The sequence below is a fragment of the Archocentrus centrarchus genome, chromosome 12 (genome assembly GCF_007364275.1).
Source record: "Archocentrus centrarchus isolate MPI-CPG fArcCen1 chromosome 12, fArcCen1, whole genome shotgun sequence".
NCBI classification, from domain to species: Eukaryota; Metazoa; Chordata; class Actinopteri; order Cichliformes; family Cichlidae; genus Archocentrus; species Archocentrus centrarchus.
In genome coordinates, this window is record NC_044357.1 from 12,038,574 (window position 1) to 12,064,441 (window position 25,868).

General features: G+C 41.8%; 3 protein-coding genes across 3 annotated transcripts; 2 read left to right on the top strand and 1 right to left on the bottom strand.

The window, feature by feature from the left end:
* Nucleotides 1-4,478: 4,478 nt before the first annotated feature.
* zmynd19 (zinc finger, MYND-type containing 19) lies at nucleotides 4,479-7,554 on the bottom strand. The gene is made up of 6 exons (XM_030743060.1): nucleotides 7,319-7,554; nucleotides 6,169-6,228; nucleotides 5,966-6,072; nucleotides 5,357-5,497; nucleotides 4,983-5,163; nucleotides 4,479-4,889 (listed from the first exon to the last, which is right to left on the bottom strand). Exons 1-6 carry the CDS (start codon nucleotides 7,367-7,369, stop codon nucleotides 4,746-4,748), a joined length of 684 nt encoding a protein of 227 aa, XP_030598920.1. The 5' UTR covers nucleotides 7,370-7,554; the 3' UTR covers nucleotides 4,479-4,745.
* Nucleotides 7,555-8,912: 1,358 nt separating this feature from the next.
* Nucleotides 8,913-10,333, top strand: LOC115789738 (mediator of DNA damage checkpoint protein 1-like). Its single transcript, XM_030743248.1, has 3 exons — nucleotides 8,913-8,953; nucleotides 9,264-9,375; nucleotides 9,749-10,333. Exons 1-3 carry the CDS (start codon nucleotides 8,913-8,915, stop codon nucleotides 10,331-10,333), a joined length of 738 nt encoding a protein of 245 aa, XP_030599108.1.
* An 8,469-nt stretch (nucleotides 10,334-18,802) lies between these two features.
* bspry (B-box and SPRY domain containing) lies at nucleotides 18,803-24,852 on the top strand. Its single transcript, XM_030743097.1, has 6 exons — nucleotides 18,803-19,242; nucleotides 19,864-19,962; nucleotides 21,696-21,926; nucleotides 22,047-22,072; nucleotides 22,158-22,282; nucleotides 23,766-24,852. The coding sequence occupies exons 1-6, from the start codon at nucleotides 18,841-18,843 to the stop codon at nucleotides 24,299-24,301; spliced, it is 1,419 nt and encodes a 472-aa protein (XP_030598957.1). The 5' UTR covers nucleotides 18,803-18,840; the 3' UTR covers nucleotides 24,302-24,852.
* Nucleotides 24,853-25,868: the final 1,016 nt, after the last annotated feature.

Consider the following 25,868-nt stretch of genomic DNA (forward strand, 5'->3'; position numbering starts at 1 on the left):
TATGCCTCGAAGAACTGAGACAGTTCTGAGGGCAGAAAGGAGGTCTGACCCAATACCAGCAAGATGAACCTAATGAAGTGGCCAGAGAGTACAGATTGTGCTGTTTAAATAAAAAGAAAAAAAAATCCAAAATATTACATTATAATATAACTTCAAAAATAAATTCAACAATAAGAAAAAACATTACAAAGAGAGTGAATCTGAGTGTGGATGTTGTCTGTCTCTCTGTATTGGCCCTGCGACAGGCTGGCGACCTGTACAGGGTGTACCCTGCCCCCCCCCCCCCCGCAACCCTGTACAGGATAAGCAGAAGTGAATGGATGGATGGAAGAAAAAACATCAGATTATGAGAGACAACAGACAATCATTCAGAAAACTGTGGCAGTCCATTAAGTGCTATGAGGAAATTTATGTTCTTTATAAAATGCATTCTTATGGAAATGAATCTTCCTATTTCCATAAGAATACAGTTTTCTCCTTTTGTCTTGTGTATATGTGCCATAACCTGACCTCGGGGTAATTCAGATATTATCTTGTCATTTAAAAAAGATGCTTCAGATGGCTTATCCAGTGCTGCCCAAACTTCTTTGCCTAGCAGACACATAACAAAGGGCCCCCTAAAGCACTACATAGAGTGGTTTCAGCAGGAAAGCTAGAAATACTCAGACATAAAATTTATTCTTCCAAGTGCCAAAAAAAGTTATAAAATCTCAATAACCTGTAAATGTCCAGATTCTCTGCTATGGCCTGCTGCCCCATTCACTTTTATGACCCATCTGTTGAACTTTGACACTGCAGTGGCCTAAAAGATGTAGAGGGCTTGCTGAGGACCTGGGAGAAGAGTCTATGCATGAAGAAAAAGAAGAGGCAGATGGAAAGAATCCAACTGCTGAGACCCAAGTAACAACACAGGGGATAAAGTTACCAGACGGTCACAGCAGAGCATCTGAACATCTGTTACTTGTTACAGAGGAGAGAAAACAAAGAGACGACGGAGAAACAAGTGATAAAAACACAGAGCTTAACAAATGAATCTCTCAAGGTGAAGACTGTGATGATGCACTTAAGGTTTAATGTATTATTCATCATACTTTTGGCTCATAATTAATTTCATGTTGACTTTTTCAAGATTAAAAGAGATGTAACAGCCTTATAAATTACAGTACGCTGTAAAAGATTCAGTCAGTCAATGACCCTGGTGCTTTCACTCTCATAAGGATCAGAGTGCTTCTTCCACTGCAGGTGACAGACATGCTGACCTGTCTTAGTTTGTACCAGAATATAGGCCCCAACCCTCCTACTGTTCATTTTCAACAGGATGTGGAAGATAAATGTGAAATGTAATTATTAACCATGAAAAGAAAGTAAGAAAAGGTATTTAATGTAATTAAGGTATTAGAAGAGTCTGAAGAAGTGGATTAATTTGCTTATTTGTTCATTGAAGGATAAAAATACCACCAAGTTTTCTCAGAGTTTACGATGCCTTTGCGCTGCATTTTTTTTTTTTTTTTTTAACAGGGCAATACAATAGAAAAGCAGCAAATCTACTAGTATGACTGGCTGGAACTGGTGACTGTAGTAATTTTTGCTTTGCAGATGACAAAATTTATACAGATGAATCACTTCAACTCAAATAATTGTTCAAGTATTTGGTGGCATTTTCAACAAGGGTTGCAGAGCGTCAAATAAACACTTGCGAAATCACAGGATGTTCTGACTGTCCTGACTTCTTCTTCTTTCGCTACTCCCTTTAAGGGCTGCCACAGTGGATCATCTGCCTCCATCTCACTCTATCCCTAACATCCTCCTCTGTCACAGCAACCCTCTGCATTTCCTCTTTTGTTAGTGGCACCGTCTCCATCCCATACATCACAGCAGGCCTCACTACCATCTTGTAAACCTTCCCTTTCACTCTTGCTGCTCTCCCTCAGTCACAAATCACCCACTCCACCCTGCCTGCGCTCTCTTGCGTACTGTCTGTTGCTTTGGATGGTCCACCTCTGGTATTTACACTCATCCACGCACGTCTCCCTTTCATTCCTCTTCTCTCCAGACCATACCTCCACCTGCTCCCTACTCTCACTACAGATCCTTGATATAATCCACCTCACCACTGTTTCACCATCCTCACATACTCTTCTGCCACTCCAGACTTCCTCACACAGCAGTAGTTTGGTTGTACTACTTTTCTTAAATTTTACTACATCGGTGTTGTTTTAATTTGCTCTTCCTATTTATCTACTAGCAAACTACTACTAATGCATAATTACCCCCATCTACATGTGACCCCCGTATTCACATCAAGCCAAACAGCAACAAATCAGGTTCATTTTTATTTATTATCATTTTACATTGGAAAAGCAACTGTCGGTTATCCCAGCTGTACTTCCATTCACATATTGTAGCTCTTTATTTCTAGGTGAATAATGCTTATATTCTTACAAAAAACAAGATTTCAGACACAATCTGTACACTCTGTCCAAATCACAATCCCACCCTTCACCCCATCTATGACAAGTACGCTAACACGGGAGCCAAATTTTAGTGCAGTTTGAAAATCTGTTCTCACACACACACATACCCAAAAACAAACAAACAAAAAAAACAAAAAAAACAAGATGCATGTACATGTGTGAAATACATGCTTATTAAGTGTTGGGAATTCTCACCTAAGAAACAAGAGGGCACGTTAAGCAGGTGTGCATTGTAGGTAATACAAGGAAGGCAGGTGATTGTGGAGAAAAGTCGACACAGAACGAGCTGACTTGGACCGTCGTGTCTTTGAAAGCCCCGAGCAGGAAATGGTTCCGTTCATCAAACCACTCGCCAAAATAAAATTCACCCAAAGCGGTGTGGGAGGGATTCAAGTTTTACACTCCAACACGTCTCTCACATGGAAGATTTTTAGTGACAACTGTGTGCAGTATCACCATGGGGGGGACTGGAAAGGCAACAGCCAGGACTCAGTCATTCAAGGATCAGGAAAGTGAAATAAGAAATCAAGTAACAGGGATGAAATCTTTCAGTCCCCCCCCCTCAGAGAGATACAACAAAGGTCCCACAATGACCGCTTTTCATAACGACTGTTATGCCTTCAAATATCACCAGGACAAAAAAAAAAAAAAAAAAAAAAGTTTCACAATCAAATGTTTTTAAATAAATATAGCTCCATTGATAGATTTTCTTCAAAAAAATAACCCTTAGCGCAAACTCTCACGCAAGAAACCGAGCACTAGCTCCTTCCCCCAATCAACGCAAACGTACACCGTAACCCTGGAGATGCAAAAATACCATTTGAAAAGGCAGGTGTCCGTTTAAAAATTTAAAAAAAACAACAACAAAAAAAAAAACAGCAAACAGACTAACTGGAGGGATTTAAACCAGCTGACAGGAGTGTTAAGCTACGGAAGGTCAGAGAAGACTTTGGTAAAGATAATTCTTACAGTTTAAGACACTTTCTCTTAAGAACTTGAAATAATTACTTTCAGATTATGCCATCAGTGCTCACTTTTATTGGAAAGAAATAGTGTCTAAGAGGATCAAAAACACTGATCTCTATGGAAGCTTGTTTCCATCACTGTCAAAATGTCAATTTACTAAATCAAACTTCTGGAAAAATAACTGAGAACTGGCACAAACAAAAATATATATGTATATATATTTGCAGAAACAAGCTTCCATAGGGACCAGATATTTTTTAAATTTTAGCTGTAAAAATTTGAAAATCCACCTACTTCCAGCACTTGAAATTTCAGAGTCTTCAACAATTTAAAGAAAAAAAAATGTTCAAATCTAGTAAAAAAAAAAAAAAAAAAAAAAAGGAAGCCTTTATTTGGCAGCTACTTTACTTTAGAACAATGATAGTACTTTTAAACCACCAGTTTATAATTAAATAGGACATTTTAAATTATGCAATATGGCCCCTTTAAGTAGAGCAGACGCCCATTAACCCGACCCATTAGAGGTGGTGACCACTTCAATGTCCTTTTGTACACGTTGGCAGCACTTACACACACATACAAGCATACCCACACTCACACACTCAATACTGGTAGTGTGACTCGGTGAAATCTCTGGTAATCTGTGTTGTGGTTTGCTGTGTGGGGAATACGACAGACAGGGAGGCGGCTAAGGTGTCGATGACCATGAACACAGCAGCCGTGTGCACAAAAGAGGTCAGAAAGGGAGCGATACAGTGAAAAGGTCCGTGTCCCATTGTACCAGCTGAACGACAGGTACTGTAGCCCCCAGGTCCCCTGTTTGCACAGATGACGTGACACCCAGCGGATGACAGCGGCCTGTATTCCGACTGTGGTCTGAAGAAGCTTGTTCAGTTCATCAACAAGACAACTTGCCCCTCCTTACATACAAAACCATAGCAGCAGGTAGTGCTCGAGGTTCTCCCTCGAGAAAAAACAAAGACACCCCCACCCCACCCCACCCCCAAAAAAATAAAAAATAAAATAAAATAACCCTTCCCCGTCATCCACATGAAAAGCAAGCTATGGAGAATTACCAGTTCTGGGAAGTGGCAGATGTCTTTTTGCTTTATTCTCCTTGCCCTCCATCTTCTGAGCCCTGAACTCCTTCAAAACACTCAACCAGCCAACATTGTCCTCTATCATTAGTCTTTTGTCAGGAATTTTCCCCATTTCGCACTTCATCCCTCCCAAATGTAACCCTGTCCCCTCCCCGATCGTCCTCCTCCTGCTCCTCCTCTTCTCCCATGCGAGGATGAAGGCGGATCACCGCTCAGGCTCAGACTCCAGGGCCAGCGCCCGCTTACGCTCACGACACTGCTTCTTGTGGGCCGGCCAGTCCCTCTGCTGGCACTGGGAGCCACAGTAGCGCGCCACCTGGCAGCGACCGCATATGTTGAACTCCCTCAGCTGTGGAAAGACAAAGAAGATCATCATCTTTGGCTCTGAGTGCACAAAGCTTTAAAACAGGGAATACTTTGCCATCCAAGTTGCTATACATACCCTCCTTTCAATGAGCGAGCAAGGAGGGTAATGACACTCATAGTAGGTGCAGGAACACTCCTCTTCCTCCACCAGCTCCCCGTTAGCATTGTAGTAGCGCGTGCGGCTGAGCTCCAGATACTGCTCCTCTACGGGGTCAGCTGGTACCTGCTGGATGGCCAGCCAGTACAGAGACTGCTCCCTGAGCAAGAGAATACAGGAAGAAATGTTAGGCACTTGTTTAGCCTAAATCTGGAATAAGTCATGACAAATCACACAAGGATTTAAGACTCATTGTCCCTTAACATCTGTCCAGTGTCCTTTCTGCATTTTCACATGTACCGAAAACCAAGAAGTCACATCAGCTTTGAGGCACAGTCCAAATGTGGTCTTACCTCTGCTTGCTGGAAATCTCCTCTGGCTTAGGGCTCCAGCCCACTGGCACCAGTCGCAGGTTGTCTAGCCGGTTGTCCACTGTCACAGAGTTGATGTGGATGACTTGAAAACTGGGGGCAATACCTCCTCTGTGCTTCTCCCTGGGTAAAGACATTAAAAGTTAGCCGGTCTGCAACCAGTGGCACAAAATCTTGTTTCTCAAGACTAGTGATGAAACTGGAAAACTGATGGTTGATGGTTTAACTGACAACTGCGACATGGCTCGTCAAGCATTATTTTTGCAATTTTAGCAGTTTTTTTTCCATGTGCATCCATACACTTTATTCATCACCTTTGAGGCTGATTAAACTGTGATGACCCGATCAAGGACACTTTCTCAACAAGAATGCTTACACAGTCTTGACTCCAGATTCTCCAGCAGTAGAAAAATAACCACAAAACCAGCTACTTTCAGCAGGTAGCGCCACATGTTTGATTGGGCAGATTTTTTTTTACAAGCAAGATTTCCTTCAAGAGATTTGTGTGTTCTCCCGGGATCAAACGGAGACCTTTCACTTGTTAAGAGAATGCGAGGAAAAACAGCCTTGATATAGCTTAAAAAGACTTACCAGAGCAGCTCGTGCAGCGGCCTTCCTGCCCAGCGGCCTTTGCCAATGTCAAAAGCATAAGCAAAGATCTTAGCTCCATTGCCATCTGCATCTACTTCCATGCGTGCCTGGAAATGGAATAATATGGTTTTATATTGTCTCTCTTCACTGTATTGGATTCCAGAAAAGTGGTAAAGATGCAGAACTGCATTTTCAAAGCTTACCTCAAAGGCATAGTTCTCCACCAGCGGTATGTCCTGCTCATCAATCAGTGTGTACTTTGTCTGAAATTCGAAAAATTCAAAGAGGGGGTTATTTCTACATTTAAAAGTACAACTGGAACAGTGATAGGCATTATAGCAGCAGCATCTTCTCAGGGGAAGCTTTATTGTTTGTAAATTTGTCCTGCCACATAAACAGGGGGACCACTTCGAGGAATCACTGGTCTTTCCAGCCCGTTTCAACATTCCAAACTGGTGCATCTCAAACTTGCATAAACCTGTCTGGACCGTTTCAGAGACACCTGAGCTCTTTGTTATTACCAACACAGCAGCCAGGCGGCACAACAACATTAAATGGAGGAAACTTTTAAATGTGACTCATTCTGTTTGCCTCACTAGTGTGTATGTGAAGTTTACACGCGTGACATCATGGTTTATAGCTGAGTGACTGCTGACCGGAACCCTATAACTCAGCAGGTGGGTAGTCGACTGGCCACGGTTCAAATATGGTTTATTCCCAGTGTGTCCTGTGACACCAGCGGCAGTAGGAGCACCAGCAGCCAGGAGCGCTTTTTGACCCCCCTCCCAGCAGCTGGAAGCCAAAGTCGATAGCACAGATGTTAGGCAAAGTGTCGTCCTGCCGGTGCGCTTTGTCACACCGCACAAAAGAATCCGTTGATGGAGCGTGGCAATGGCTTCCTCATTAGCCGACACTTCAGGGTAATCCTAACAACACGGCTAGCGTGGCGCTGCTAATTGTACCGCCGAGTCTTTTGAGTATGACACGGCCGCTACCGACCTACCAACCCTACTGACGGCGGCTGTGACAAAAACGGAGCACGTGTTTACATTTCTGGCATTATTGGGTCACTAAATGTTAGCCAGCAGCTAGCGTAACATGCTACATGCTAGCTAGCGTTAGCGGCGGAGTTTGAGAAGCCAGTCTGGCTCGGCACGGCCGGCTTTTCTAATCCGCTCATACGCGGTTAAATCGGTAAAGCCGAACTACTCTCGCATTGGCGACGGCTTCATAATCATTAAATCGGTTGACTAGAGCTGACTGACCATCGCTAACTGTGTTTTTTCTAGTGCCTTTAATGATTCCCGTGGGCCCTCCCACGGCCGCACATGGTAGCCCTGGGATCCAGCTCACCTTCCCGGCCACACGGCCGAGCCGTACAATCCCGAGCTTGAAATCCGACATCAGGAGGACGGACGGTGGCGACACGAAGAGGCGCAGGGTCCAACCTAAACCGTATTCAGGTTTAAAACTCGCCCCTCAGCCCTGCTGCGATGCCAGGTTGCGTTAACCGGTTGAGTATTTTCTCTGAGTCCGGATCTCTCCGGCAGCAGCCCACCCTCGGTGACACACCGCCGCTGGCGCAGGAAAGCCGAGCGAGCCGCTGCTGTTGCTGCGGGGAGGGGCGAGGCGCGGCGGGAGGAGCCGCCAATCAGACCGCCCAATCAAACGTGGCGTTAAGTTTTTTTTAATCCGACACGTCACCACACGCCTCCCAATAGGAAGCGACAGTTTTAAAAGCCCGCCCATTTTCAGTTATAACGTCATCGCACTCTCGTGACCACTTCCAGCCAGTTTCGCGCGAAATGTTTGATGACTGGGTGGGATTATTGCAGAGGGGTTTGACGTCATGGTGCGTCATTTGCTGCTAAATTTAGTGGGGGGCATTGAGTATGCGTTGCGCATGCCTAGAGAGAAAGTGAAGGATGATTCATAAGGTCAACGTGCAGCCTGATAGAATAGTGGTCAGAATAATGGGTAAAATATACAGAATATTCCATTTTGAATGAATACAAGAACCAACACACAGTAAAATAAGAAGATTAGCCAGATGATCGTTTACTGTTACTTTAGTAATTAAGGAACAAAGGAAAAATAGATAAACCTGATGTTCCTTCTCCCTTCATGTGTGCAGTGCTTTCTGCAAAAACAATATCCTCCTGAGACCCTGCATCCTCAAAAGAAGACATTACATTTAGGCTTTTTTGCACTTTATACTTGATTTTGCTCAATAAAGTATTTGACTTTATTGTGCTATGTTGTAAAATAAACCTACTGCCCCCCTTTGAGAGGGAAAACAGTATATAGCAACTGTATAACAAAGTAATGTTATCCAGTTCAAAGATGAAGCTTAGGTTTTATACTTATCAGGTTAAACTAATCCCAAGTAACTAGGAGAAATAAACAATTGATCTTTTGTTATGTGCTGTTATGAGCTACAGTAAACTGTATTTCTTGACAGCAGCATACAGTCTAGTACAGTCATGTGAAAGAAATTCACAGGGCTCGAATTTGTCCTGTGAAAAGCTAAGTAGACCACATGACTCAGTAGTTTGTAGAACCACCTTTAGCAGCAATAACTAGAAATACTTGTTTTCTGTATGACTTTATCAGTCTCTCTCGTTGTTGTGGAGAAACTTTGGCCCACTCTTCATTATGATGTTGCTTCAGTTCATTGAGGTTTACAGGCATTTGTTTACACAGCTCTCTTAAGGTCCCACCACAGCATTTCAATCAGGTTGAGGTCTGGACTTTGACTGGGCCATTGCAACACCTCCATTCTTTTCTTTTTTAATCATTCTGTTGTCGATGTGCTGCTGTGGTCATTATCCTGTTCAGTTTAGCCAAGCTTTAGCTGTCAGACAGACAGCTTTGATTGGCTCTAGAATACTTTGGTATACAGAAGAGTTCATGGTTGACTCAGTTATTGCAAGATGCCCAGGCGTCCATGCCTGCAACACAAAGCCAAATCTTCTACCACTGTGCTTGGTATGAAGTGTTTGTGCTGATATGTTGTGTTTGGTTTTGTCCAAACATGGTGCTGTGCGTTATGGCGAGACAACTCCACTTTGGTCTCGTCTGTCCAAAAGACATTGTTCCAGAAATCTTGTGGTTTCTCCTGGCAAACCTTCCAAACTAGCCATACTTGTTCAGTCTTTTGCTAATTGTCATGAGCTTTAATATTTAACATGCTAACTGAGGCCTGTAGAGTCTGAGATGTACCTCTTTGGGTTTTTCATTTCTCTAAGCATTGCATGTTCTGACCTTGGGGTGAATTTGATGGGGCGTCTACTCCTAGGGAGATTGGCAGCTTCGCAGCAGTAGCAGCAGGAGCTCTGAACACAAGCTTCACAGCAACAACCACAACAGTCCAGCACCCCACCCAGCTCCTCATCAACCTTTCCACCTGGGTTAGTTGACATCAGGCCCTGACCTGCTCCAAGGATGATCAGTTCCAGGTCCACACCTGTTCCAGTGCTGAGGATGAAGGCTGCTGTGTGCCAACGTCGGGCTTTCTGAAACACCTCTTGTAGTAAGAAAGACTGTTTAAGTCCCCGGTGCTCTCCATTCAGAGACTGCTGTTTGCACTCCCCAAGCAGAGACTGCACAGAGATTGCTTAGTTTTTCAGTCCGCTCAGCCTGAGACTACACACTTTCTGAAATTGTTTATTTTACAGCCTGCACCCCAGAGACTGTTTCTGGTGCATGTGTGTAGGCTGCTTCGAACACTGTTTTTGTTTCACTGCTGCACCTCCAAAGACTATAAACCGTGCACATGTGCAGATCTCCCCAGAGACTGTTGTTCTGTCAGGGGCCTCCTCAAAAACTGAACATCCTGCACCAGTTCCTGTTCCCAGGGTGAGGGTGGCCAAGGCCCAGCCTCAGATTCAGCCCCTGAAGGTGGCTGCATGCCCTCTGCAGCCCCAGTCATCAAGAGAGATCGCTGGGAGTCCTGCACAGCCCCAGCGTCCTATGCAACCTGGGAGTCCAGTGCCACCTGAGAATCCTGTGTATCCTGTGCATCCAGAGCAGCCTGAGCATCCGGGGTGTCCTGTGCAACTTAGGAATCATGAGAATCCTGTGTATTCTGAGCCTGAGCTAAACCTGCCGCTGCCTCAGTTGTCAGAGGAGACAGCTCAGCACCCTGCAGAGCAGTCTGAGTCTTCTGAGTCCCCTGCACAGCCTCAGCCAGTGCTGCAAGAGACTGCTGGGCAGCTCCAGCGTCCTGTGTGTCCAGAGCCCAATCCAGTTGGTCCTACTGAGCCTGAACCTGAGCTCAAGGGTCCCAAACTGCCTGAGTCCAAGGGTCTCAGCTTCCAATGTCGATCTCCAGCAAAGCCACCGCAGGTGTCCCATCACCTACTCTGATGTCAACCTCTAGATGGTCTCCACCACCCACAGCTTCCACCCATGCCTTCTGAGGTATCCTGTCACCTTCACTGATGTTGACATCATGCCAAGCCATCAGAGGGTCTCTGCTGCTGGCCTCCTGGTTGGCCCCCCTGAAGCGCTTCGCTTCTGCCACTGGCCACACAGCCAGCTCCTAGAGTTCCTCCATCTCTGCTATCAGCTAAATAAACAGCTTGCCTTTTGTTTACCTCCATCCATCTCTGCATGTCTGCATTTGGGTCCACGTCTCCACAGCACACCATCACATGACAGTATAAAAATCACAGAGGCACCATGGTGGGTTCTTGTTCTGTTTACATTTTGGGACAAGTCCTGACATTTATCCAGTTAACACCTGGTTAAGAAAAAGACACTGCAGACAACAACAAGCACCTGACAACACTGAGAAGGAAAAAAATCCCTTTTAACAGGAAGAAACCTCCAGCAGAACCAGGCTCAGGGAGGCGCAGCCATCTGCTGCAATCAGTTGGGGGTTAGGGGAATGCATAGAAGAAAGAAAAGCATAGAAAGACAGGACAAAATACAAAATATGGGAGAAAGAAGACATACTTTAATGAGGAGCTCCCATCTTTTCACATGGGGAGTGAAAAGATGTATGTCATGAGTCCCCTAGCAGCCTGGGACAATAGCAACATAAGTGGTTCAGAGTCACCTGATCCAGCTCTAACTTACCCTATTTTTAAGCCTAATCTTAAAAATAGAGTGGGCGTTTATCTCCCAAATCCAAACTGGGAGCTGGTTCCATAGAAGAGGGGCCTGAATTCTGAAGGTTCTCCCTCCATTTCTATTTTTAAATACCCTAGGAATCAAAATTAAGGCAGCAGTCTCAGAGCAAAGTGTTCTGTTTGGATAATATGGTATCGTGGGGTCTTTAACAGATACCAGGGTCTGATCATTCAAGAACTTGTATGTGAGGAGAAGGAATTTAAACTCAACTCTGGACTTAGGCAAGCAGCACAACGGCTCTTTGTATGCAAAAAGACAATGACGTGGACAATTTGGCTAGTTGCTATACTAACGTACCTGCTCAGGTATGCTAACGTTATTTCCTTGTCCTGCCGTGAAAATTAATCCGATGTTTAACATTTGTTCTGCATGACGTTTCTCTCAGATCGTTCACGCCCCACCTGTCATGACCCAGTGGGGCGCACCCCATAGTTTGAAAAACATTGATCTACTGTAAGTATCTGGTTAGACACCATGTTTCTGAGACATTTAGGGCCAAATATAATAACCTTAGCTTTGTCTGAATTAGAAGAACATTATAGGACATCCAGGCCTGTATACCTTCTAGCTTGACTAATTGATTAGTTGCATCTAGCGTCACAGATAAATATAACTGGGTAGCGATGAAAATGTATGCAATGTTTTCTAATATTAACTAAAGGAAGTATGTATAATTTAAAAAGTACTGGTCCTTGCACAGAACCCTGTGGAACTCCATAATTAACCTTAGTGTGTGAAGAAGACTCCTCTTTGACATGAACAAATTGGAGTCTATTAGATAGAATTTAAACCTCTGCAGCAGGGCATGCTCTAAGCTCTATAATAAAATATTATGGTCAGCAGTACTGAATGCTGCATTGAGGTCTAGCAGGGCAAACGCAGAGATGAATCCACTGTCAGAGGCCATAAGAAGATCATTTGTAACCTTCACTATTGCGGTTTCTGTGCTATGATGCACTCTAAATCCTGACTGACAATATTCAAATAAACCATTCCTCTAGAAGTGATCAGTTAGCTGTTTAACTACTAGTCTTTGAAGAATTTTAGAAATAAGAGGAAGGTTAGAAATTGGTCTATAATTAACTAAAACAGCTGGGTCAAGTAAGGGATTTTCAAGTAATGGTTTAATTACTGGCACTTTTTCAAAACTGAAGAACTAATTAACGGTAGGACTTCTTTCAGCAGTCTTGTAGGAACTGGGGTCTAACAGACATGTTGATGGTTTGGAGGAACTAACTATTGAAGGTATCTCAGAAATATCAATCTGAGAGAAAAAGTCTAAATAAGTATCAGCAGCAAATTTGTTGTACTTAATGATATATCTAAATTAGTGAGATGCCATTTCCTCTTCAGCTTACAACTTATCTGCTTTAAGCTGCACATTTGTGAGGTATACCAGGGAGTCAAAACTCTCTGATTTGCTGCTTTTTTTTTTTTTTTTTTTTTTCATGGCATTTTCCATGGAGAAGATAATAGAGGAGAAAGCACTTAAATTTCATATAAATCTAGTTACAGCACTTTCAGAGATATATCTAGTGTAATTAAATTCATCCCCCAGTGCGGCATAGTCCATTATTGTAAATTTAAAAGTTATTAAGAAATCATCAGACAAAAGAGGGTTTTCAGGAACTATTAACCCAATTCCAAAAAAGTCATGAGGCCGTGTAAAAGTAAATAAAAACCAAATATTTAATGGTTTGCAAATCTCATAAATCCATATTTCATTGACAGTAGAAAACAGAAACTGCGAAAATGTTCATTGTTAAGTATTAGTTCATTTTGAATTTGATGGCAGCAACATGTCTCAAAAAAGTTGGGACAGGGACAACAAAAGGCTGGAAAAGTGGTACTAAGAAGAAATAGCTGGAGAAACATTTTGCAACCAATTAGGTTAATTGGCAACAGAGCAGTAACATGATTGGGTATCAAAAGAGCATCTTAGAGAGGCAGTTTCTCATGAGTAAAGCTGGGTAGAGGTTCACCAATCTGCAAAAAAAAAAAAAAACTGCATCTGCAAATTGTGGAACAATTTCAGAATAATCCTCCTCAATGTGAAAATGTGAAGACTTTAAATATCTCATTATCTACAGTACATATCATCAAATGATTCAGAAAATCTGGAGAAAGGCCAAAATCAGTGCTGGAAGTCTGTGGTCTTCAGGCCCTCAGGCGGCACTGCATTTAAAACAGGCATGATTCTGTCATAGAAATCACTGCATGGACTCAGGAACACTTCTAGAAATCACTGTCTGTGAACACAGGTCACTGCATATCCACAAATGCAGGTTAAAGATCTATCATGCAAAGAAGAAGCCATATGTAGACATGAACCGGAAACACTGCCATCTCTCCTGGGCCAAAGCTCATTTAAAATGGACTGAGGCAAAGTGGAAACTGTTCTGTGGTCAGATGAATCAAAATCTGAAATTCTTTCAGGAAAACATGGACACGGTGTCCTCTGGACTAAAGAGGAGGGGGACCATCCACCTTGTCAGTGCTCAGTTTAAAAGCCTGCATCTCTCATGGTACATGGGTTCATCAGTGCCTGTTAAATTGGCAGCTTGCACATCTGGAAAGGTACTATCAATCCTGAAAGGTACTATATATACACAGGTTGTATCATGAAACAAAAAATATGACAAAGAGGACCCAGGACAGTTGATCAGCTAGAATCCTCTATCAGAGAAGAATAGGACAACACTCCTCTTCCAAAAGTCCAGCAGCTGGTCTTCTCAGTTCCCAGATGTTTATGGACTGTTGTAATAAGAAGAGGGGATGCTACACAGTGGTAAACACGGCACTGTCCCAACTTTTTTGAGACATATTGCTGGCATCAAATTCAAAATGAATATTTTTTTCATAATATGTTAACTTTTCTCAGTTCAAACACTTGATATGTTTTCTATGGTCTATTGCAAATAAAATATTAGTTTATAATTTGCCAATCATTGCAATCTGTTTTCATTGACATTTATTTGCAGCATCCTGACATTTTTCCAATTGCGGTTGTAGTATTAAATGTTCTGTTTCGATTGACACAAATGTTAATGTCACCCACTGTAATTATTTTATCTGAACTGAGCATTAAATCACATAAAAAGGTAGGGACAGGCAGAAAATAGACAACAGATAAAACTTGCAGCTAAATGAGGTCTTGGATGCCTTTTATTTCAGTCTTCAGGCTGAATGTGTAGAGCAAAACATGCAAAACTTGAACTATGAAGCCATTAAATAAGCCAATCATGTCCAGTCATCATTTTAAATCATCTTTATGGTCTCAGACAATTTAATCTGGAACCACACACTGACATGTCATGTTCACTTATAGCCCCCCATCCCATCCCACAGAATATAAGCCAGTTTTATTATTAAGTTATTCTTATTCTAAAGTTATTCTTATTTATATTCTGTGTCCCATTCCAGCACACGTTATGTTCAGTGAAGGGAGTTAGCACCCTCTGGAGATCAGGAGCTGTATTACAAGAACCCTCCAACCAAGGAACTTGAGTTAGTTATAACTGTAAACATAGAAAAATATTTAATAAGAGGAAAATGATAGCATTTCAGAATTTCAGCCCCTTTTCAGCCATTCTGCTGAAAATTTGCTGCTGTTCTTGGGTTCGCTGTCCTGTTTCATGATCCAATTTCAGCCTAGCTTTAGCTGTCAGACAGATAGCCTCACATTTGACTCTAGACCACTATGGTATACAGAGCCATGCTGTTTTTCGAGAGAAGAGGCTTTCTCCTTGCAGACCTTTTCAAACATGCCATACTTGTTCAGTCTTTTTCTAAGTGTACCATCATGAACTTTAACATGCTGACTGAGGCCTGTAGTCTGACATGTAGCTCTTGGGATTTTTAATTTCTCTGGACATTGAATGTTCTGACCTTGAGGTGAATTTGATGGGACGTCCACTCCTGGGGAGATTGGCAGTTTTCTACCTATGAATGATCTTTCTCTCTATAGAATGATGAACTTCAGATTGTTTGGAAATGCTCTTATAGCCCTTTGTAGATTGATGGGAAGTAGCAATTATTTCTTTAAGATCACTGCTGATGTCTGTCCTCCCTGGCATTGTACCTGAATGCTCCAGACTTGCAAACTGACAAAAGTTCTACTTTTATACAGGTGTTTACATTTGTTGGTGATCAATTAATCAAGCTCATTTGATTAGCAGCAGCTGGCTGCTATTTACACTCAATGGAAGCACTGAGGTGTATTTAAGGTGTACACTGCTTCTGCATTTTGTACTAACTTTTGTTAAATAAATAATGACACGGTGTGATATGTTGTGTTGTTGTTCATCTGAGGTTGTTTTTAAATTATTTTAAGACCTGCTAGGGACCAGATTTTTTATTTTGCCCTGATATTTATTTTGTCTCCCTCTAATATTGTCTTTACCTCACAATATACAGTGGACTGAGACATTTGCTGTTGTTTAAAATTAGGTTAAAATACAGGCTTATTCAGCCCAATAATTACCATTAAATAAAAAGGTAAACTCAAGCATGTAAACTGGAGCATGAAAAAAATAGACTGGTGTATTTTCTGTCAAAACAGAGTGGCATCAGACATCATTTTATTATTTTAATAGAACTCATTAGGCTGCATCAAGAGACAAAAGGGAGTGAAGCTTCTTTTTTTGTTTCACTAAGGAGCCCTAGGATCATTTAATATCTTTTTATTGTTGTTTTTTTATTTTATAATGTAATCATGTATTCATCATTCTCCCACAACAGACTCAGTGTACTGGAAACCCTTGTTCATTTCATGATATAAGCACCTCTTTGTCTTGTGTTTACTTGTTTCCCCTTTACAAAACAGCTTTTTATGTCAGTATAACAATGGTAGTCCTGTGCCTCTGCTGTTCTCAGTTCAAAGTGAGCTGAGTGGAAACCCACCTCATCTGAGCCAAAAGGCACAATGCTGCCCTGTCAGTCACTCCTATTCACCTCCTTACAGACTCTGGGAAGAGTGTGTGTGTGTGTGTGTGTGTGTGTGTGTGTGTGTGTGTGTGTGTGTGTGTGTGTGTGTGTGTGTGTGTGTGTAGGGGGGTCTCCTGGAGCTGGTTTAAATTTCTTAAGATCTGATCTGTTTCTTGACAAAACAGGTGCCATTTCTGTTTCATATAGTGCTGTGCAAAAGTCTTAAGCCACCTCTCCTTTTTTATTATATTTTGCTTCCAATGATCCAGAGTGTTCTTGTAATTTTCTGTTCTCTGTTCTTCAGGCTTTCTGAAGTTCTTTCAAAGTTTTTCTTTGGACACTGGCTGCTTTTTCAGCCCAGTCCTTGTACCTGACCATTTTCAGAGGAATGTTTTTTGAACTACCTAACACTGGCCTATGAATCAGCAAAAATGGAACCTAACTCAAGAGATGAACCAGTGTTGTGTCTACACATAACTGACAACTTAGCAAAGAACCCATTTTAAATTGAATTTTTTTTGGCACTTTGTTACCAGCAGCCTGTTGCAAAAACACATTTGTTCCCATTTCTTTGGTTGAATCTATAAAAAATCCCAAAGATAACATAGTTTGATGGGCATGAAATAGTATTTTTGCACCAACAAGGTGATTCCCAAAGAGCTATTAGCTGAAAACTTGGCATATCTCAGCATGGTGGGCAGTGTGTCCATTAAAAAATGGAGGAAAGTGGACAAGTGAAGGACAAAAGAAGTGGCAGGCCTAAAAAACTATCTACAGCAGATGAACAGTATCTGAATATCCTTAAAAAATAGGGAAAAACCTGCAAAGACCTAAAACAGGATCTGAGAGATGCATTTGGCCCTACAGTTGATCCATATACTGATCTCTGAAGCCTGTAAAGCTGTCAAGAAGCCATTCTCATAAAGAGGAGAAACAAGGAGAGCAGGCTGGACTGAAAATCTATGCCAACAGGTCTTATGGAGTATATCCACATTTGAAAGTTTTCATTCAAGTTATCAATATATATGTAGGAGGTCAGGAGAAAGGTGAGTGAGTGGCTACAGCCACCTGTAAAACACGGTGGAGGCTCTGTCACGGTTTGAGGCGACATTTCAGCCAGTGGTGTTGGGATCTTGTCAAAACTGATGGAATTATGAGCACAGAAAAGTACTGTCAGATTTTGATCCACCATGTAATACCATGGTGGAGCAAACACGCTGTCAATGAAGTTAAAGCATACATGGATAGAAAAACACACACACAATGAAAAACTATCGGTCATGGGTTGACCTCCCCAGATCCCGGACCTCAACATTACTGAAGCAGTGCAGTATGGATTCATCTTAACAGATAGCAGAACAAACGGCAGCCAATATCCAAAGAAGAGCTTTGAATGTCCTCCAAGAAGCCTGGAGAAGTGTTCCTGAAGACTACTTAAAGAAATGACAAGAAAGCTGCCTAAGAGAGTTCAGGCTGTGTTGAAGAATAAAGATGGTCACACCAAATATAATAAATCTGTTTTTGCCTTATATGCTGTATTTCCATGTGTACTTGTACTTTTTTCCTATTTTCCTGACAAAATGTAAAGAAATGAGAGGTGGCTCAAGACTTTTTCACAGTACTGTATGCCATTTCTGATTTCTGATTTAGAAATTGAAACATAGTTTTGTTTACTTATGTGTTTGCATTTTGGATGGCACACCTTACAAAGCAAGGGGCAGTGATTGCCAATAGACTCGGCTGTGATGTATGAGATGATATACGATAACAGACCATCTTCAGAATTGTACACTGGGTATTCGCAGTTCTCGCTGGATTCACGGGCCTTTCCAGAAAGTGGGCGTTGCTCACTATTGCTAAATGAGTTGTCTCGAGGTGTGGCAGCAGCACTCATCCCTGCACGCAGTCATAAACTAAACATGAGTATCTATCACACCTGTCCTTCCTGAAAAATATAATTACAGCCTGTTCACACCGGTATCTAACAGATACTCTGGTGTCCTATTGTTGTATTGATAACAGCAACAACACTCATTATAAGCTAACAAAACAGGGAATCAATGCTTTTTCTTTCACGTGAGTTTTTTCTAGTTGGAAGCATAATGAAAATCAATTTGATTACATTTTAAGATTGTTTTGCACAGAGTATATAAAATGTATAAATGTCTAAAGACACATTCTCATTAATGTTTTGAGTGTGATTTAACCCACGTCCCCTGACTGACTCCACAGTATCCCTGTCAGTGCTTACTGATATTGAATTTTAGGGACATTATTCATAGTTATCAGGGAGTTGACAAAAAATAAAATAAAATATGAATTTCTTTTGAAATGATCATAATGTAGGGTTATAAATGAAAGCTGGCCGATGGGAATGCATGGTTCAAATCCTGCCCTTTGAGCTGTGCTTTATTAAAAGACGGGTTTATTTTAAAATTGTTGATGCATTTATCTGTAAGCAGGGCTTTAATATTATCTGCATACTGAAAATCCTACTTCACTTTGGGTGACAAGACAAAATCAGGTACATCAGTGAAACAAGGAAATGAGAGAAACTATAAATGTGTAACCTCAGGCTATGAGGTCATACCACACAGGCCTTTAACACCTGTTTGTTACAGATGGCACGATTTAAAACTGTAAGCTGACGCGCATGCGAAAAACAGCAGGGCCGAAACTTTTTCTTTGAGCTCTGACCTATTATGTCCCTGTTACTTCCGCGTTCCGCTCACCTGTTACACCTGTGTTACTGCTGCGTTGTAGAAGCGACTCCGCCTCCTCTGCCGCCGGTGCACCTGTTCTGTTTTCGAGCCATGACCGAGGATTTCGAAACGTGCGAATTAACATGCTCATCTCCATCTGGTGACCCAGAGGAGACTTTAAAAACTGTGAAAAACGGGAATATGGAGTGTCCGCAGCCCATTTTCACCGCGCTTGGAGGCGGTATGAAGTCGCCGCAGGGGGTGGACGCACCGCGGCCGAGTAGCAGCGGCAGCCCCGGCGGCGTCGGCGGAAAGACTTCACCAGCTGCGGCCACCTCCGACAGCGAGTCGGGGATCTTTTCTGCTGAAAGTGAGGTCTGTGTGGACCACGAGTGTGAGCTGGACTGGTTCTGTGGCACCGAGCAGAAGCTCATCTGCTCCCAATGCACCATCGTGGGCTCATGCCAAGGACACACTGTGACCCCTCTGGCCACCAGAGTTACCGCAGTCAGGGTGAGTCCATGCAACAGCTGTTTGAGCTGATTTCACTAATATGTGACATAATAGTGATTACTCTCAGCTTAGGAAATGTGGGCTCCAATAATTAGACCTTTTACCCAGAATAGTCTGCTAGTTTTAATAATGGCTTCAGTAAGGTTTCACTTTGAGTGGAACTGTTTTTAAGGCCAACTGTTTTTTTTTTCTGATCATATTTATCAAAAAAAATTTTCTGACCAAACTGAACAACATACTTGAAAAAGACACCATCTCATTAATTTTTTATGAAAGATTTTACACATCATGAATGAGAAAATGTGGATTTTTATATTTGACCTAGTCAATATACAGTTGTATAACAATTTTCAGTTATACAGATAAGTTGTTATGAAACAAAAAGGACCGAGTGCTCCCATATTTGTCAGGTTAATATTTGTGTGCTTCATAACACTTTCTTGGGTGTGCCACATTTTGCATGTGGCTATCCTGGATGATTCGTGGTATTTGAGAAGACAGGATTTTCCTGTTGGGTTTCCAGCTGATAATTTCCACCCGGTTTTAATGTGCTTATTATTCCTAAACTGCAAACAGCGTGTATTTAGGTGTTTTTGTTGTTTGTTTGTTTTTTGTTATAAGAACAAACTGGTGGACGTGTGTGAGAAAATGCAGCTGCAGGCACTGAGGATTGAAAGATTTATCGAGCAGACACTGGCAGCCAAAGAGCAGAAGCTTCAGGTGAGATACCACTGATCCCCACCCACTCAGCCTCACTGCACTCATGATGATCACAGCACCCAAATGCTATAGAGCCTGTTTAGCAAGTACAGTGTGTTGAAATTGGCTGGATCCTCTTTCAGCTGTGCCTTCTGGCCACGTGTTGGGTTTGTGTATGATGACAGGAATTCCTATAGCCAGCAACCTGTTTCTACTGATTAGGCAATTTATTGTTTTGTATGCTAAATAACATGTCCTTTATCAACTCTCTGAGCTCAAAGCAGCATCGTTATCTGGACTGTGGTGTCCATCAAAACCCAAAGGATAAAAGCGGAGAAACAGAACCAAATACACACATTTAAAAAACTAAGTTAATAAGTGCTTCACATAGTTTAAAACAGAGACTGCAGTGAGGCAAATATAATTACTGACTTTAAATAAATGCAAAAATTAAATGGATAAAGACAATAACAATTTAGATTAAAAACAGACATTAAAGTTAATAATAACTGATGTGTGGGTAAGTCTTGCTGATTCAGTTTGTCATCACCATGCGTATAGCACAGCTATATTTATTAATCTCTATTAGTATAATGGGTGTGTGATGGGCACAGGTCCAGAAAAGTCATGCTTGTGTAGTTAGAGAGCAAATCATACTTCAAGCAAACAAAAAAAAGCATGATAGATGGAAAACTACTACTTTACCTGAACAGGAATCAAATGTTTCTGTGACAAAATGACTTAATGCGTAGAGGGTGGGGTGGGGTGGGATGGGGGGCTTTTGTGTGCTTGGTCAGTCATGCGAGTCACAAGTACCGTTAAAGAGCTCGGTGCCTTCATGGCTCCACTTCATCAAGTGTTTGTGTCACTGCTCGTGAGCAGCAGCATCTTCTATGAGATGCACAGTGTTTGATTTATGTAGCACTTTTGTGGTCTTTCTGACCACTCAAGGCACTTCAGACTAAAAATCACATTATAACTACACACTGCTTTATTCTATGCACTTTATATACTTCACATCCATGGCCAATTTACAATCATCAACTAACCTAACTTGCATGTCTTTGGGAGGAAGCTGCAGGAATCCACGCATGCACAGGGAGAACATGCAAACTCCACACAGAAAGGCCCCAGCTGGGGTTTGAACCAGAAACCTTCTTGTTGTGAGGTGCTGGTGCTTAGCACTGCTTCACCATACACCATACCATACATTTTGATGGACTGAATTTTTCTGAGAGATGTTTAGTGATAACCCAGTCAAACAAGAAATAAGTTGCTAAACTGAACCATAAAAAATTCCTGCTACAGCAGGCCAACATCTTAGATATTTGACACAGTTTTATTGGCTCATGGTGTGGCGTTTGTATATTATCATGGTAGTTAGGTAATATGAAAACTAGTTCTGGGAATATGGACTTGGTTTGTATGGCATTTTTTACACATTTTTGACCTTCAAAGAACTGTACAGATGATTATTTCTGATTACAAGAGTAAAAAACATGTGAGCCTAATTCACAAGAGATCTAAAAGGATAAATGATAAAATAACAGATTTTAGGTCTGCAGACAGTAAATGTTTTATAAAATCTAATTATTAAAGCTGTAAGCTTTCGCATCACCACACAAATTTTCCAACTCCATATTTGAAAATAAATGTGATTTTTTTTTTTTTTTTATAATGAAGTTGGATTCCAACCCAAAATGTCACCTCATACACCCCAAGTGCTCTAGTATGTCTTCTTCCCTCTTGTGCAGGCATCAGCGAGCAGGGCGAGGGAGCAGGTGCTGGCTCAGGTGAGCGCTGCACGTGAAGCCCTGGAGGAGGAGGAGCAGCGTCTTTTGGAGGAGGTGCAGAGAGAGGAGGAGCGCGTGGAGCAGTGTCTCCTCACCCAGAGAGCCCACTGGAGCCAAGCGTTGGCGAATCTGTCGCAAACACGCTCGCGACTGGTGCACACGCTAACAAACACTCCTGACACACAGCTGGTGGTGAGAGAGTTGGGACATTTTGGCAGGCGGGGGGTTAACTTGGGCATCTCTGATAACAGCATCCAGATGATAGGTATAAAGTACTGAGAGTAATCACTTGCTTTCTGTCTCATTTTTCAGACCAGTGTCCAGGAGATAGCCGAAAGGTAAAAAATTTTTTGGTCAATAAAATAAAATTATTGTGAATATATTTTGATGTATTATCAAACCTCTTTCCACTGCTTGTGTCAGGGTGGAGGAAGCAGAAGGGGTTGGGGAGCCCTGTGACACAGACCAGCTCAGCCTGAACCCGTCCTGCACTGAAAGCAAACTGCTCAGGGGCCTGTGGGCTACTGCAGTATTGCTCGGGCCAAACGGTCAGTAGATTTATACTGATTATAAATATAAATAATTTGATAATTTTATATATTTTTTTAGACCACCTGTCATAAAAACAAGAAAACACAACTATTTTAGAAATCTGTAAAAAAAAAAAAAAAAATCCTATTTGAGCCGGCGCGCTGGACTTCACAGGTAACTCAGAAATTAATCAAGCAAAACATTCAACCACTAAAATTTTTATTTTCAGGAATGCAAGTAAATGACTTTAATTTGGCATCTTAATCAAAAACGAATAATATGCCCGACTATTTTGCTATATCTGCTTTTTTGTAAAACAGTAAACTTGAAAATTCATTGATAATAACAATAACAGTTATATTTTACCTAAAAAAAAAAATCCTTTTCATTAACCAATCAACCATCAATATAAATTCAGTAGCAAGGACCCACAACCTCAAATGAAAAACCTTTACTGATAATGGTGCAACAAGCCAGGCCAGAGGCCTGCAGTTTAGGGAAGGCCTCATCGAGGATCAGTGGCAGCTCCAGGCCCTGACAGATCCCCTGATACCTTTGAAAGGCGAGGGAGGGTGGGGCATGGAAATGGGAACAAATGGGTGTGTTGCACAAATAGGCATTTATATGAGTGGAAGGAGAGTGTTTGGGGTGTGGTCCAGATTATAAAATTCAGATAAATTATCTCTAGTTAGATGTTGTTGTGGTGAAAATAAAAAAAAAAACAATGCTTTTATAAAACGTTTTAGGTGCATAAATGCTTTTGTAAAAACATTATAGGTGCATAAATGCTACAAATGGGTCATTTTTGGACATTGGTAGCTGGTTGCTAGACAACATGATGAAGTCATTGTATGTGATATAACCTAAGATGTACGTGTGTGCTTCTCCTGACTGTGTAAGAGGAGGTCACAGACAGAGATTTCATACTAAGATCATAAGAACGTCTCTGTTATTGTTAGCACAGACATATATAGAGCTTATATAGAGCTTAATTGTAGAGTACAAATTTAGCATAAAGCACATGCAGTACTTACTGTACTGTTCAGTTCTGCATCACCTTGCTGTCTTTGAACTTACAGTTCTTTCTTGTAACTGCATTAGCAATTCAAGTATATGCATGTAATTACACAAAGATTATATGCATATACTTTAAGATGATGCCCTAATGTATGTCGATTTGTTGTGCAGGGGACCTGGGTGTTTTACGGTTTTAACAAAAAGAAGAGGTGAAATGTGGGGGGGAAACACTGGTGCAAGCTAGAAATTCAGGAATTGCTGGTATGTCATGAAAATCTGGAAGATGGCCAGGCCCAGAACTGTACAGTAATGCCAGGTATTCTGTGCCTGGGGAGGAGGCCTCATATGTAAGGTCTTATCTGTTTGGCAGCACTTAGTATTTACTTGATGTCCTCATAGATGTATCGTATAGTCTCATGTTTAATGAAGAAACAATACATTTTTAAAACATGATAGTAATCCCTCCTTTCCTTCTTCTCACAGCTTATGGATCATCTCATTTAAAGTTCGATGAGCGCACAGTGAGCCCTCTTCTCACTCTCTCTGATGACTCCTGCACTTTAACCTTCCTCCACAAAAAATCACGGCAGTCTCCACTCTACGACCCAGCACGATTTAATTCTTGGCCCAACGCCCTGGGTTCACTGTCTATGTCCTCCGGCACCCACAGCTGGGTGGTAGATGTGGGCCAGAGTGGGGCCTTTAAAGTCGGGGTCTGCTACGCCTCTCTGGAGCGCAAAGGTTCTGGGAACGAGGCTCGACTGGGCCACAACAGTCAATCCTGGGTGCTGTGTCACTATGATGGAGACTACTCCTTCTGCCACGCAGGGAAGAAGGTACCGCTGCACGTGGTGAGGAGACCGGAAAGGGTCGGCCTGCTGCTGGACTGGCCGAGTCAGACGCTGTTGTTTTACGAGCCTGACTCCTGTGCTGTGCTGTACTCTGTCACGCAGACCTTCAGTGCCCCGCTGCTGCCGGCGTTTGCCGTGACTGACCGCAGTATCACCATACTGCACTGATGGACCACACACACACTGCCAAAATTGCTAAATGAGCTCAAAGATGTGTAGAAACCCCAGGGAGAGGCAACTTCCTCCAGTGTAGCTATAATCAGCAGCTCTTTCATCGGTGCAATCGTGAAAGCTCCAGACACAGCACCAGTTTCTATTTATTTAATTGTCCTGCTGTAGATACTTTTATTTTTTTACTGTTTCTGATTACTTTTAGGCTTAAATGTTCTTGTATGTTGATCACATTATACGTAGTGCTTTAATCGTAACTGTTTTACATGACATGACATGAGAACATTTTTGTTTGTTTGCTCTGTAGATAAGACCAATTATACTGGTTGATCCAGGTCTGTTTTAAATGCCATGTGGAAAAGAACCTCACTATGAAATTACTCTGAAATTATTTTGTATTGTCAAATTTTATGTTATATCCTCCTGAGACATTATGTCCTCTGTAGTGGTCACAAAAAAGAAGTTAAATTGAAAGACGCTTTTTTTCCCCTCAGTTCTCAGGAGGTTATGGTGAGTAAAGAAGTTATTAAAATTGACTTGTATTATTTGACCCGATTATTACTTTGTAACTTCCTTTAAGTTTCAGCCACTGCAGAGTTTGATATTGTTTCCATGTGGCAGCATCCACTGGGATGCAGTGAAATACAGCACAGTGTTAAAGTTGGCTTTTTGGTACAAGAAGATGTGTTTACAGAAAATATCTGTACTCTTTCTATTACATTCAAGTATTGTTGCTGTTTCTAAATGCAACATTGTTATCTGCAACTTTTAAACGTTCTTTTACTAAATTACTGATTTCATTAGGACGGGGACCGGGGTGAGCAAATGTTTTTAGATTTTGGTCCATATTGATATGATAGCGTCACACAGTTGCTGCAGATCTGTTGGCTGCACATCCATGATGGGAGTCATTCCACCACATCGCAAAGGTGTTCTGTTGGGTTGATATCTGGTGACTGTGGAGGCCGTTTGAATACTGTGAACAATTTAAAACAATTTAAGATGATTTGAGCTTTGTGACATAGTGTTTCCCTTCTGGAGCAGCCATCAGAAGATGGGTACGCTGTGGTCATGTTAACTGACAGGAGTGGCACCTGGTGTGGTCTTCTGCTGCTGCAGCCCATTTGCTTCAAGGTTCAATGTGTTGTCCGTTCAGAGGTGCTCTTCTGCATGCCTTGGTTAAAATCAGTGCTTTTTTTGAGTTAATCTTGACTTCCTATCAGCTAAAAGCAATTTAACCATTCTTCTCTGACCTATGGCAAGGCATTTCATGCTTAAATGCATTGAGTTGCTGACATGTGATTGACTGATAATACATTTGTATTAGCAAACAGTTGAGCAGGCGTGACTAACTAAGTTACCAATGAGTGTATTTCAAGGAGCAGATGATATAAATATCTCCTCTACCCCTTGCCACAACTGTGCGCCCAAGCGCCATCTGCTTTTTAACCACTAGAGGGAAGCAGTATCCAACTTCACAACTGACTTCAAAAATTTGAGAAACTGTTCTTTGTTTCCTCATCAGATCTGCACAGTGAGGAAAAAGTGAAACATCCAGAACCAC

Excerpts from the sequence above, each read along its gene's own strand:
- zmynd19 (XM_030743060.1), bottom strand. The coding sequence starts at position 7,369 with ATGTCGGATTTCAAGCTCGGGATTGTACGGCTCGGCCGTGTGGCCGGG. Across the intron at positions 6,229-7,318 it reads TCGGCCGTGTGGCCGGGAAG|ACAAAGTACACACTGATTGA; the intron begins GTGAGCTGGATC and ends TTCGAATTTCAG. Across the intron at positions 6,073-6,168 it reads TGGAGAACTATGCCTTTGAG|GCACGCATGGAAGTAGATGC; the intron begins GTAAGCTTTGAA and ends TTCCATTTCCAG.
- LOC115789738 (XM_030743248.1), top strand. The coding sequence starts at position 8,913 with ATGCCTGCAACACAAAGCCAAATCTTCTACCACTGTGCTTG. Across the intron at positions 8,954-9,263 it reads ATCTTCTACCACTGTGCTTG|GGAGATTGGCAGCTTCGCAG; the intron begins GTATGAAGTGTT and ends GTCTACTCCTAG. Across the intron at positions 9,376-9,748 it reads TCATCAACCTTTCCACCTGG|ATCTCCCCAGAGACTGTTGT; the intron begins GTTAGTTGACAT and ends GCACATGTGCAG.
- bspry (XM_030743097.1), top strand. The coding sequence starts at position 18,841 with ATGACCGAGGATTTCGAAACGTGCGAATTAACATGCTCATCTCCATCT. Across the intron at positions 19,963-21,695 it reads CCAAAGAGCAGAAGCTTCAG|GCATCAGCGAGCAGGGCGAG; the intron begins GTGAGATACCAC and ends CCTCTTGTGCAG. Across the intron at positions 22,073-22,157 it reads GTCCAGGAGATAGCCGAAAG|GGTGGAGGAAGCAGAAGGGG; the intron begins GTAAAAAATTTT and ends TGCTTGTGTCAG.